Here is a 14,290-nt window from a genome sequence, read left to right on the forward strand (position 1 = left end):
CATCCACACACACACACACACACACACACACACACACAGTGTATCGTTACTTTATGTTTGTTTCATTGATATCGTTCTGGCTCTATGAGGCCAACTGTTCAACCTTTGCTTGAGCCACTTAAAATTGCTATCATGGGATTTTTTTTTACATGCAAAATTACTGTTGAACACTGATTTAATTCAACATTCAGAGGTTTTCATTATGTCATCAATATCATTGAGTAAATCTCGAATTTGTAATAATATTTATAATATTGTGGTTGCAATATCAGTACTTGCAAGAGCATTTCTTGGACCTGTAGACTTGGTAGAGAAAGACAAAATGGGTCACATAAGTTTACTTCTATTTTGAGAGCTTAAATGAAAATGTCAATAAAGAAGCAATTCAACAAAGGAAAAAAAGACAACGTGGTCAGTGCCGATTAAAAGGATAATAGAGAGTGAGGGGGCAATGAAGAGAATAGCAGTTGTGTAAAGAGAGATGCATGAGATGGAGAAAAAGAAGTTTGTTGAGAAAAAGATGGCAAACAAGAAAGAGAAAAAGAAAATGTCAGACATAAAGAGAGAGAGAGAGAGAGAGAGAGAGAGAGAGAGAGAGGCCAGACATGATCAGAATAGCCACAAGAAGAAACTGTTTCAGTGAAAAGGGAAGCAGGCTGCAGGCACACTGAGCCTAGACTCATTCAGCACAGACAGTAGAACAGTTCATCACACATCCTATCCCATTTTGGAGTAAAGGAGTGTCAATACACGATACTATACATGAGATATGATAACGTAAGACACTAGTACAATAAATAAATTTGTGGGACCTACAGTAGAAGACTCCAGTAAGTTAAAAGTGAAACAAGGAATGTAAAAACTATAACAAACACTGCCTTGAAAAACGAGGTGCGAGAACAATGAGGTTTACTCTCTTCTTTTTCTTTCAAACATAAAAACAGCATACAAAAGAAGTCTTTAAATGTTAGTTTATGTTTCAGAGGCGCAGGTAGCTGGGCAACAGGGCCAAAAGCTCTTCCTGTGCAGAGGTTACAATGTTAACTCTCGATCACAGGAAAAGATTTAGGTGTGTATTTGATGCATATATTACTGAGTGGGTTTCATGTGGGCCTGCAGATTGAAAATAAAATAGTTTCAGCTGTTGCTTTGGGGAAAAGAAACTGTGGAATTAATGAAATGTTTGAATTCTGAGCAGAAAGTAAGACACTGTAATGCATTAAATACTTGCAGAAATAATCTCAACATACATAACTCTCAAAATTAAGATTTAAAATATTACCAGCAGAAGAATGTTGTGTATTAACTTCAACAGGTTTCATATGTTCTCATTTTTACAACAAAACTGCCACAACACAGCACACACTCACACTCGTGTTTGTCACATTATTGAGAAGAGTCGCTCATGCTGACTTTCTATCACCACACGTACAAAGAAAAGGGAAACAGCTTTGAAGAATATTTCAGAACTGTTTACATGTTCTTCTTTTAATAATTTAAAAGTGTCTTCAGGCAGAGTTTTGTGCCGATTTGCTTACCCTCAGGTGTGTGTTTGTGTCTCATGCCTAAGGTGTGTGTTGAATTAATTTTGTCTAGGTGCGTGCATGTTATTTTCTGCCTGAGGTGTATGAGTGCATGACGCCTTTGACACACGGTTGAAACGCGAATGTGTGTGCATGCATTCTCGGTCTTGCAGCAGTTATGTTTCACTTTCATTTGTTGCTGCCTGCGGATGTTCAGAGGTCCTTTTGTGGCTTTCAGCAGCTCCAGATGAATGAATGCGTAATTATTTTGCTGTTTTTTTAATGTTGTTTCTGCTGCTGTGTCTCTGGCAGTGAGAAGATAATTGAATTTGTCTGAATACAGTGACAATTAACAGACTGAATTCTCCTACAGTGCTTATTCATTTAATAATCCATTAAATAAAATAAGATATTTTTCCATCACGTACTGGGGTGCCAATACTGTATAGACTGTATAAAAAATAATTGCATTCTGCAACAAATTTCCTACATAAAATTCAATTAACAAAAACAAAATAGATATTCAACTTTAAAAATAACTTGAAAAGGTCTTTGATGTGCAGTTATGGCTTCATACATGATGTATTGAAAGACAAACTAAAGCTACCTGTCCCAGTCAAAAAGTCTTCTTCCTCACCAGTCGACCGCGTAGAAAACATGGAAATAAAGAAACGGCGTTATCCTTGTATTGCATTCTAGAAGAAGTTAGTGCCGCAGGACAGAGACACAAGCTAACATTAACTTACACTCTAATATGCACCCAGGCTCCCACACAAATAATACATAGTGATTGTGCTAGTTTTGTGATCTTTTAAAAAGAAAATAACTTGTAACCCCACAAAATAATGTAGCATGAAACATCTCTGTTCTTGGAAGTTACAGTTGCTGTAAGCTAGCTGAATGAGCATGATAACATTTGTAGCTTTTGTTAGAGCACCAAATATTTTTATATACTCTTTATATATGGCATTTTGCTTTACTACAATTAATGCTTGAACAGCATGTGGAGCAATTCTAAACTTGACAGATCTGCCATGCCTTGTTGAGATTACTAAGACATAACAACAAATGTTGCTCAGTGGAGGGCTTCAGCAGATCACATCTCAGAACTGCTAATCTGAACTACTTTCTACAACAGAAACAGTCCACAGTCATGCAGTTTCAGGGTTGTTTTCTGTGAATAAGGAGTGAATAAAGTTCATTTAATTCCCATTGTGCCAGAGTGATAGCTAGATGAAATCTGCCCTGTCTTTGTAACTGTAATTGTTGAAGTCCTTTTGTAGAATTTGCAAGCAACTTGTATTCTAATTGATGTTAACCTGTTTTCTCTTACTTTGTCCCTCTTTTTCAGGGGTCCTATGGGTCCGATGGGTAGTCCCAAGCCAGGCATGCAACAAGGAGGAATGGGAGGAATAGGAGGAGGTGGTATGGGAGGAATGGGAGGAGGTGGCATGGGAGGCATAGGAGGAGGGATGGGAGGAATGGGAGGAGGTGGCATGGGAGGCATAGGAGGAGGAGGGATGGGAGGAATGGGAGGAGGTGGTATGGGAGGCATAGGAGGAGGAGGGATGGGAGGAATGGGAGGAGGTGGTATGGGAGGCATAGGAGGAGGAGGGATGGGAGGAATGGGAGGAGGTGGAATAGGAGCAGGCATGGGCACTGCTGGAGGAATAGGGTCCAGAGCTGGCGAACCCTACCGCCTGGCCACTCACGAGAGTCCAGTTTCCCCCCGACATATGCAGTCCAGCCAGGGGCCAGGCATGGGCCAGAGTCCAGGGTCTGGTCATGGGATGGGTCATGGTCCGCCTGGGTCCAGCTTGGGAGGCCATGGAGGTCAAAGTCCTGGTCAACACGCCTCGCGTCGAAACCTCCAGGTTGACTTCAGCAGTTCAGGTGGCTCCAGGACAGGCCGGTCTCCCTCGGTGTCTCCTGACCGTGCCGTGACACCCACCTCACCCTACTCACTGCCGCAGATTGCACCGATGCCAAGCAGCAAATTGTGCCCAGTGTGCACCACCACAGAGCTGTCCAACCCACCGGCTGTACCCAACTATAACACCTGCACCCAGTGTAAGGCCACCGTCTGTAACCAGTGCGGATTCAACCCCAACCCGCACCTCACTGAGGTGGGTCAGTTTTCACAAGATGTCTGAGTGGATTTGTCAGTGTGTGTATGTACAACATGGTTTTACAGGGTTTTTGGTTTTTTCCCGCATCATTTTACCTCATTATTTTGTGCAACAAGGAAAGACTGCTGTAGTTTTCTGGCTGTGTAAATGGAATCAATAAGCAAATACTGCTGATTCATAGTAAGGAATTAAGCATTTGGGTATGAATACAATTTAATCCGGACAAAAGGCGGACAAAAGTCATTGTTGATTAATGTTTCAGTTTTGGATGAGAAACAAAAGGACATATATAAAAACAGACAGCATAACGAATTTGTCTGGTTTGTTGCTGGAGTCAGCAAGGAAGGAGAGAAAAGCTTTTATTTTGGCAGTAGCTACTTTATGTTTTTGTGCCAGTGATACACCTTTGACTTGAACAAGACTGAACAGAAGTGAACAAATGAAGAGTTAGGGTGGAGAAAGTGATTGAAAAAGTTTGAGAGGGATGGTTTCAGGTGAGGGGGATAAATGAGGTCAGGGAGAGAGAGAGAGAGCGAGAGAGAAGAAGAGCGAGAGAGAGGAAGAGAAAATGAAATTTTTGAAAAATATCTTGCTTATCAAAATCTTCCCGTTACTGTTACTTATTTATTTATTTTGGTGAAAATCAGAAAAAAAATAACACCACCAAGATTTAAACGTGAATACTTATATATGTTAATCAAAGAGTAGTAATTTAGTGCATGAATGACCAAATGAGAGAATTAAGCATGAAAGCAATGTGTGTTGTGTTTTTACTGCAGATCTGTGTGTGTTTGCGATAGACAGTGACAGTAAGGGCTGTGCCAGTGCCTCTGTGTATGTGTGTTTTAGTTCACTGTGCTCAGGTGTGACGTGAACACAGGAAGTCACATGCTACAGTTTTTGGAATCCAGAGAGAGATGGAGGAAACATTCCCTGAGAGGTTGAGAAAGACAGTCTTATGCGACTGCAAAGTTAGTCAGAGATTAATGGAGGGGAGAAGAGGAGGGAGGAGGTTAAGAGGCTCTCTTTGATTGAGAAGAGGTTGACTCTTGCCTTTGGTGACAGGTTCAAACTATCAGCCGGGTGTCAGCAATTGAAGACAAATATCAAATCTCAGCCTCCCTGGGCAGACAGGAAAGACTTCAGACGGAAAACACAACCATGCAAGGTCCAGAGGCACGAGGCTACGTCTGATATATTAGCCATGCTGGCAGCCATTGATTCCCACTGATGCCAGGTCCAGGGGCATATCATGCCAAACAGCACGATAAACACTCTGCTGGATTAAACAACTGAGTTTGTGCTGTTGTGTTTCATTTTTCATTTGCTTTTGTGGAGGAGAACCTTGGCACCAGAACCATTCATGTGTACCTGGTACATCATTCATCCTGATGCTCCATGCTCACAAATTAGTATCCACTGCTGAGAAATAGCAAATGACTAATTCCTTTAATAATATCACTTAAATACTGTACTGGAATTGGTTACTGATATGTTTGCAGATTCATACATTTTCTTAATAATAATAATGTGTTGTCAATAACATAATATTATCAATCTTAATAAATCTGCAGGTTGTAAATTATCATTAGCTGTACACCATATTTCATATTTCACCATATTTCACAAATTACCTTGCTTCCTATGTGAACAAAGAATTGACAGATCAATATGAGATTCATAAAGGTAAACAAAAAGATATGTAAAATGAAAAGAAATTTTGCATTTTTCTGCATTCATCAATTTTTGCTGTGAAAATATTTGAAAATATTTCCATTCAAATGGATTTTTTGCAGATAGGGGAATCAATGAATAACTGGCAGAGCCTTAAAAGTTCATTGTCTCCTTATTTCAGAATCAGAACATTTTTTTCACTGTCCATATTCACATTTCCTTCTGTGCCTCTGCCACCCCGTGTCCTCTACCACCGTAACTGGGCTGCAGTCCATTGCAATCCACTTTGCAAGGGAGTTACTTAGTCAGGTTGACTGCCACTGAATGCCTGGTCTAGTGTGGCTTGATGAGGCTGCCTGCCAGTGCTAGCATCAGGGGCCATGCTAACTCGGGCCTCCGGGTTTGTTTTGAAATGCTTTACATTTAGGTGATATTTCAGGTTTGAAGTACTTCGATGGTATGAAAATTCCTTACTGCAGAAACAGCAAGGAATGTTTAGCAACATGTTCTTGTCTGCCGCCATCTTGTTTCAAAGCCACTGTGGCTGGAATGGGTCAAATGGCATTGGAACGAGATTAATTTTTTAACGTGTTAATTTGATAGAACAAGACAATCTAGCTATCAATGTTTCTATCCCCAAACCAATCTCAAGATTTTCACAAACAAATGTGTACTGTCGGCTGTAGCTTGAAGTAGCGGGTTGAACGGTGAAAGGGATGTAAGATGATTATTTATGTGATAGCCTACAAAATAAGTTCAGAGGGGTATTGTAAGCTCCTGGCAGCTGGTGTGGTGACGATGACAGACTGAAGGACTTTAATCAGTGTTCATACTCAGATTTTCATTAATGTAATTTACTTCTACTGTTGAGATGTCCGCAAGCAGCTCATTAATTTAGAACAGTGAACAGACAGTTTTTCTACGTAGCACTTGTCCATTATCAGGAATTCACTGACCCCCTGCAGCCAATCAGAATTGAGGATTCACCCAGACTATGGTTTAAGTGCTTTTAATTTTTATTTACTGTACTACTTCCACATAATGTAGATTGCCTCTTCGTATACTTTATGCAATGTTAGTAACTGATTTTGGTCTTTGTGCCATTATCACCCAACAAGCGTATTGTCAGTGTCCTGAAAACAGTCAGCAGTAAGTTTTTTTTACATAAGTCTTAGTCACAGCATGTCATGGATGTTTTATTGGTTGTGATTGGTTGTGGTTGTGATTTAAATTCACTTGCTGTATTTACAGTACAGCCGCTTCTGTCTGGCTCATGTGGGATCATCTTTAAGACCAAACTTTGATCTCTGCTCAGGTAGACAGGCTTGTACACGGGCTTGTGTTCTGTCTGTGCACGTGTGTGTGTGTGTGTGTGTGTGTGTGTGTGTGTGTGTGTGTGTGTGTGTGTGTGTGTGGATAATGCTAATGAAGTGGAAGGAGTGAGGAGTTGATAAGCCTCTGACTTAGGGATTTGGGCTGCACTTAATATTACACACACAAGTGCAGATACGATTTGTACACACCCACACACAACATATACTTACCCCCCCTTAGCTCAACATAATTCATGCAAGAACCCTGTGCAATAAATTGTGATGTTAATTAATTGAAGGAACCCACAGGGATTTCCTGTTGGGCAAAATGGAAAACACAACACGAAATGCAACACAGCAGCATCACATCCAACCACCACCTTTAAAGGAGGAATAAAACAAAAGTTACCCTACAAATTGGGAACACATTCAAATGTGCTTTGCACACAAAGCTCTGCTATATTTTATCTCCTACTCCTTCATCTTGTACAGCTTAATGCACTGGTCCTGTTATTGTTTGTGGTCTCATGAATTATGAATTAGCTCCATATTCTCATTAATTTTCACTGTTTTTCACTGTTCAAATTATTGTCTTTGCTAATCAAGATTTACTCAATCCTTCTAATCTTATAATTGGGATTTTGTTTCATTTTTAGAATATCTACCAATGGATTTTCAGTAGTAGTGTCATGGGAATGCACATACAGGATGTATGTTCCTTGAGATGTTTTAAAATAAACATAAATATTAACTTAATTTTTAAAACTTAGCAATATATGGCACACTTCTTTCATACAGCAAATATTTGCGAGCAAAAAACCCTGAAAGGATCCAGCTTTGTTGTGTCTGCAATTATGGATTAATACTTAAACTGAACATTATCCATTATTATCACAGCTAATCAATGTTCTGTGTGTCCTGGTAATCTAATAAGCAGCACCAGGCTCCATATCTGTTGTACTATGCTCTGATTCCTTTTGCATCAGATAACATTTAGCTGGCTTAGCCAGGCAAGCCAAAGAGATTATTTTACATTAACAGGTCTCACATGTTTCATTATGACAAGCACAAAGCTGCACAAAGTCCCGTCATGCCTTCCTTATGTGTAAGTGATGTTCACTTGATTGGAGGAACATAAGATAAAAAGAACTATGAGCCATTTTGTAACTTGAACCTTTATTTCAAAAGCACAGAATTTTTCTTTGACAGCAGTGTGCTGAGAGTCGACTGTCCTGCTAGAATTGCAGATTAATACTTAACTTAACTCAACTCATCTTCCTCTGTCATTATCACACTTAATCAATGTACTCTCTTTCCTGGTAATCTAATAAGCGTGGCCAGTATCCATATCTTGTTACATTCTGACACCTTTTGCATCAGATAACGTTTAAAAGATGGAACCAAGAGACGGGCAACAATTATGAGGCCAAATAGAAGGATCTGATTTAGAGTGTTTAGGAAAATGACTTTCTACATGACTTAATGAGGAGTCATTTGATTTACAGAATGTGCCTAGCACTTAAACATACAATTAAGAAGAAAAGAAAAGATTGGCTTTTCATTTTATTTTTACTTTATTTGTTTGACCAAAAGCTCAGTCAGAACTCAGTCCAACTTATCAGTCTAGTTAAATTGCTTATAGTCAAATCATGTTAAAATCATGTTAATCATGTTAAAAACATTTCTGCAAATTAACAAATTTGAGTCTTTAAACATTTGAAACACTGAAACATTTGATCCTCCTAAAATGTAAAGCTTTCAGCAAAAATCAGATCACTGAGCTATACACATCTCTTGATGGCAATATCAGTCAGAAATATATCAGCTGTTGAATGGACTGCAGTGAAATCTGGTTCAATATTAATGCGGCGAGGAGGATGAATCCTACCGTCTTTGTTATCCCATGAAGTTTTCTTGAGCTCCTCCAGCAGAGGTGGATTCCATATAACTTAGCATAGACATTCATGTTCCCCATCAAACAATTTGTAATAACTTTTGTGGTCCCTTTGCTTTTCTTCTAGCACCATCATCAGTTGAAGAAGGTGATTATGGTATAAACATTGTACCAACTGTGTGACTGTGGTATGCCAGTGTTAGCATTTAGAGCATGGCTGTGCCTACAGTAAGCACAGATTCACACAACTGCTAGCATGGATGTAGACTTGCACAGTAGTGGCCAGTGTATGTTGCCTTTAGGTCGAGATCACTAATTTGATTCTAAAGTGTTTTTCTATAGTGTTCACTGTCTGAGATCATTTCCATTGCTATTATAAGGCACATTAGCAGTTAAAAAATTGAGAAAACTTCTGTTCTTGATACTACAGTGATTTGTGCTTTAGAAATGTTAACAGCAAAATTACTGGTAGCATTTTTCTCTCCAAAATGGATAAACAGCACGTTGGAATGAACCAGCTGAACACCTTTTCATTTCATGTTTTTGTGTGTGATCTATGCTGCCATTGTCAGTTTAGCGCCTTAAAAGGATAAACCCTGAGTGTTGCAGCACTTATGAATATGGATGAGGGATATTCAAACACCCACACGCCATGTATCTGCAACTCATTTGTATGAGTTATTCAATCTCTGAAAAAGTACACCTGAGAAAGATGCTGAAAAAACATAAATGTGGTGGCTTATAGCTGAATGCTGGGCATGAAAATGTTGTGTGGAAGTGCTGCAAGTTGTCACCTTTTCCAGATGATCTGGAACTGAGAAAACAATTTAAGCAATTAACTGTGGCCTTTAAATGTTTTGTGCACTACAGCTGTTCAGTAATACCACCCACTAGTCACACAGTGACAGCTCGAGTTTGAACCAGCAACCAACTGCTCAGCTTTCCTCATTTGCAGAGCTTTACTGAGTTCTAAGTGGCAGATCAACTCTGGAGACTGAAATAATAATCTCATTGGCAGAAACTGATCCTTTGCTCCATTATGAATAAATATACGGTAATATCTTCCTTTTTTATGCAGAGGCATTCAGTAGGTCAACATGCTATAGATTCATGCTGTATATTTAGCCTTTCCCTCTCTTACCTTTTTCTTTACTTCATCTCAATGTTATATTTATGTAACATTAAAACATTATATTCAACTTCTACAGCCAGGATTGAACATGAGACTATTGCTGTCTCCAGAGCAGCTCAGAGAAAGAAATTAATTTTCAGAGTTAAACCAATCAATTGAAATTGGTTTGAAATTGTTCTGTAAGTCATTTCTTGCTTTAGCAAAGAATTGGCCTGTCTTTCAAGGTAATGATCCTAGGCAAGGAAACAATTAAGCACCTCTGCTTAGCATTTTGAAAATTTAATTAGCTCCAATCATGACTTGCAATGTTTTTCAGGGTCAGTTCACTCAGTTTGGAGCATTGATAATAATAATAAAAGTGATGGAATGGATCACTGTGTAAAAACACGGGTGCTTTGTCTATAACACCACCCAAAGGATTCTGCAGGGACATTTGGAAGCTTTGAGTTTGTTTGATGAATTTGACTATGTCAATATGATACCAATACTAGTCTCTTTACAATGTCTTACTTTATGAAACAGAAATAAAAAACGTGTTTCTGTAAAATTTTCATTTAACTAAAAGTTTTAAGGTCTCAAATGTTAAATATTGTCGACGAGACCTTTGTAAAGTGCAGTCCAAAACTAGCAAAATTATGCACTGCTTTTCCTCTGTCAATGTGTTGATTGTTGTTGACTAAATTACAGTTTATGTCAACTGTGATTCAGTCAGTCTCAGAGATGGAAAATACATTAGTAGCCTGTGGTCATGCAAATGATGTATTGATCACACAGTTTTTTGCTTCAGTTTAGCCAAACACAGAGTACCATGCAGACGTGTGATCCTTGATGCAAATATGCTTAGAAAAGTAACTCTATAAGCCATTAGTTAGAGGAATGTAATGCGCGCAATTTTGTGGAGGCGTTTATCCAAAGTACCTTGAGTGGGTGGTCCACTGGAAATGGAAACTTTTAACTCTGGCTTATGACCACAAACCAACAACTAACGAGGCTCATAGGAGAGATGAACCGATGGGTTCAATAAATCAAAACACATGTGAAAATACAAAGCAAACAATTTAATCACACAGTTTATTCCACAAAAGCAATATTTTCTACTGCCACGAACTTTAAACACATCACTTCCTGTGCGAGGTTTCAAACTGCAAATTAGAAATGTATACGTCCTGAGTCACTCAGTTAATTCACGCGGCTCAGTTTCCTGAATCCTCCTTTTCATTAACCCTGATCTGTTGAGTCCTTAGCTGCACTTGCTGCTAACAACCCAAATAAATACAAAATTATAAATTGTGTCATTCATAATCTCCTTATAGTCTACCCCAGCATAAATTACATGCACTAGCAGTGGTTCCTACCTTATTCCTCATCTGGGGACTTGGGGAGCTGACAGAGATAGGTTTTTGGATAACTTCCTGCTTGGTCGGGAACATAGCTGATCTGGCTCAGTTGGATCAGGCTGTAACCGACTGAGCCGAGTGAGTGTGCAAAACTCACAGTGCCAAAAAGAGCCAGATCCATAGCACCATAGCACTTGTAAGTGTCACGAGTCCTGCGGATCCATTGGCTCCATTGGTTCCTTGAGTCCAATGATGACAAATAAGAAAGCAACTGCTGGTAGACCATGTAATTTATGCTACTGGTTGCAACAGCTTCTTGCTAACAACTACTCAGAACAAGTAGGGTAGATTATGAAGAGTTTGGATTTAAATTGGTTGTTAGCAGTAATGTTACATTTTGCTTATTTAATACCCCTATTGACTTTATTTATCCCAAAGACATGACACCACATAGCAATCTAACGTGTAGCTAAAATCTTTCAGTGTTATGTTGGAAACAAACATTCTATAGTTCTATGCTCTGCTCCAATCCGTAGCTGGAAGTGAAACATCATTTGTTATGTGTTTCATAGTGATATAGAGATATTGCCTGCACCTGTAATTGTGCGAACTTGGACTTGCACGATGCAAGAGGACTTTGGAGTTTGGTTTCACCAGTAGGTTCTTGGTGATACTGACTCAAGTGACGTGCTTTGATAAGCTGTCAGTTTCTTGGCATCATCGTACTTTTGTTTACTAGGCTGATTGCATTGCAGGACTCAGGACTTAATGCAAGTCTTTGCAGATGAAGACAGATGAGCCACAGCTGCCCTGACTGGAGTTTTTTTTTTTTTTTAGTTTAATGTTTAATGCCAGTGAACAAAACAAACAAAATGATAAAAGCAAAAGAAAAATAGACACTGTTGTTAACACATCTCGACTACCTGCATCCGTCTCTCCAACTCTCAGCCATTTGTCATGTAAGCCTTTTGGCAGCACATCTTCCTCTCTGTAGCCTGTTTGTTGTTCAACAGACTGCGTACTAATTTTAGACTCAGCGTGCACATAGAGCTGCTAATAGAAATGGGAGTGTGTGTATGTGTGCACTTGATTAATTAGTTTCCGGTGAAATCTGCATATTGTGCTTTTCTGTTCCCTCCTCTCAAATCTTAGCACCTGCCTGTCACGCACTATTCATGTGAGTGTGTGTTACTTCATTGTGTACAGAAGACAGTAACACACAAAAACAAAGTGTTCTCCCGTGACTGCAGATGAACACTGTAAGCAATGCACCATTTTGAAACATTATCGAAACAAGTAACTGTTTATTACTACTTACACAGAATTTCTGATCTTGTAAGTTCTTTACTTATTGCTTTTCAATTATCATCATGACAGTACAGTCATTTAATTTGTAAGTGACTCAAGTATTTACAGAATGTACAGTTAAGGGAACATCCATCAGAAAGTCAAAACATCATTATATTAACATTTTATTTTCATAGATCTTTAACATAAAAACCAAAATAATGGTTTGGCTTGATCACTGGTATTTAGTTTATTATTTAATCTGAAGGAAAAATGTAAGTAATTGAAACAAAAGGTTTTATATCTGACATGCTTCCAACAACAAAACAGAAGGTGAATGTTACCTTCTCCAAAAAGAATGAGTTTGGATCATCCACTTGTGGATGGATTGACTCACAGTCAGGACTTCCAGATCCCTCCCCTGATCCCGACAACATGTTGAAGCAGAGAAAGAACAGCAAGGTGAGGGGGTGACCGAGGTAGCAAACCTACCCATGCATTGATCCACCTTTCTACTGCACCTCCTCCTTCCCGCCGTCTCTCCATCCATCCATCCCTACCTGTTTGTGGTGCAATCAGCTGAGGAAATGAGGCACACGCTCAATATCCACAACTGCTTTTTCCACAAGTCCCACAAATTGAACAACAGAATACATCACTGATCCATGCTGTCCAGAGCAATGATGAGAAACATTATCTGACTGACACCACTAATGACATCTTACTGATCTTACTCCCTTGTGGCGAAACTTCGCTTAGGTTTAGGCGCAGAAATATATATATTTTTTTATTATTACGTCGAAATGGCTTTAACAAAAAGTTGGTCTGAACCTGACTTCTCTCTTGTCAGACTTTGTCACTCCATGATAATATCCTGATTCTAGCAGCTGCTAGAATGCTTTGTCACTTGTAATATAAATGAAAAAATATTGTTGTTGGGCCTTTGGAAACAAATGATTTTCTTGTTTTTCCCTCAGGACAGGGTCATTTTTTATACCTCAACTATAATCTTTCTTTGCAGACATATTGAAAATGTTTCCTCATGAAGCTGATAAAAATGTAATGCAGCATTTTTTCAAAATATCTTTTTTGTTTCAAATTATTCAGCGTAATTTCTGAGAGATGTAGATCAGATAATGAATGTCACCCTGTGATTGCTATGTATTATTGCCAGGTTTGTCTAATTGACCCAGGCTTTTGGGTGAGCAGTCTGGGCTGTTTGGCAGCTTTGGCTTCTCAAACTACATGTGAATGAGAAAGGAAGAAAGAGAAAAAAGGTGTTACAGTGTAAGAAAAAGTGAGACAATTACAGCAAGGAAGAAAGTGTTAAAACAAGGTTTAAAAAACCAGAGGTGATAGACAGGTACAAAGATAAAGACAGATTTACAGTGAGGACATCAGCACATGTTATCACCTCTGCTGATGCCTGATGTGGAGAACATTCCAGTCAGTTTCACTTTTGAGCTGTTGTTCATCATGGCCAATTAAACCTCACATTTGCAGTTCTCTCTGTCACACGCAGATACAACAAAAGGCAGCGTTATTATTAATAGCAGAACTTGCTATTTCTGCACATGCACACGCACGCACACACACACCACACACAGATTTCCCCCTGAGAGCACTGAAAGATACAATTCTGACAAACCAAAAGTAACGTGTTAGCAGAAACAAATATTAGAAAACCAGAAAATACTGATACAAGAATAAAGACTGTAACAGGGGTGGGTAACATTTATTTTTTTCAGAGGGCCATACTGACTTGGACAAAGTAAGTGAATTACCACAAAATGGGAGCTTAATTATAGCAAACTGGAACTTTTCATACTGATCTTTGTTATCTAGTGAATCCAACCCATACAGTTAAAATATTCACCATCAGAGAAAGTCTTAGATTTGAGAGCTTGTCTGTTGTTGTTTCTCTTTCCCTGTGATGGCAATTTTGTGGTATAGTTTATAGTTAGTGTGCTTGGTCTTAAGAATGTCTTTTAATGTTGTATT

General features: G+C 38.9%; 1 protein-coding gene across 2 annotated transcripts in view; it reads left to right on the forward strand.

Moving 5' to 3' along the window:
* The first annotated feature begins 3,169 nt into the window (after positions 1–3,169).
* Positions 3,170–14,290, forward strand: part of bsna (bassoon presynaptic cytomatrix protein a) — a 113,943-nt gene continuing 102,822 nt past the window's right edge. For both annotated transcript variants that reach the window (XM_046396890.1, XM_046396889.1), the window contains exon 1: positions 3,170–3,649. In XM_046396890.1, coding sequence (XP_046252846.1) covers positions 3,176–3,649 — 474 coding nt within the window. In that variant the 5' untranslated portion in view covers positions 3,170–3,175. The remainder of the gene's footprint in view (positions 3,650–14,290) is intronic.

The sequence above is a fragment of the Scatophagus argus genome, chromosome 8, assembly GCF_020382885.2.
Source record: "Scatophagus argus isolate fScaArg1 chromosome 8, fScaArg1.pri, whole genome shotgun sequence".
Taxonomy (NCBI): Eukaryota; Metazoa; Chordata; class Actinopteri; family Scatophagidae; genus Scatophagus; species Scatophagus argus.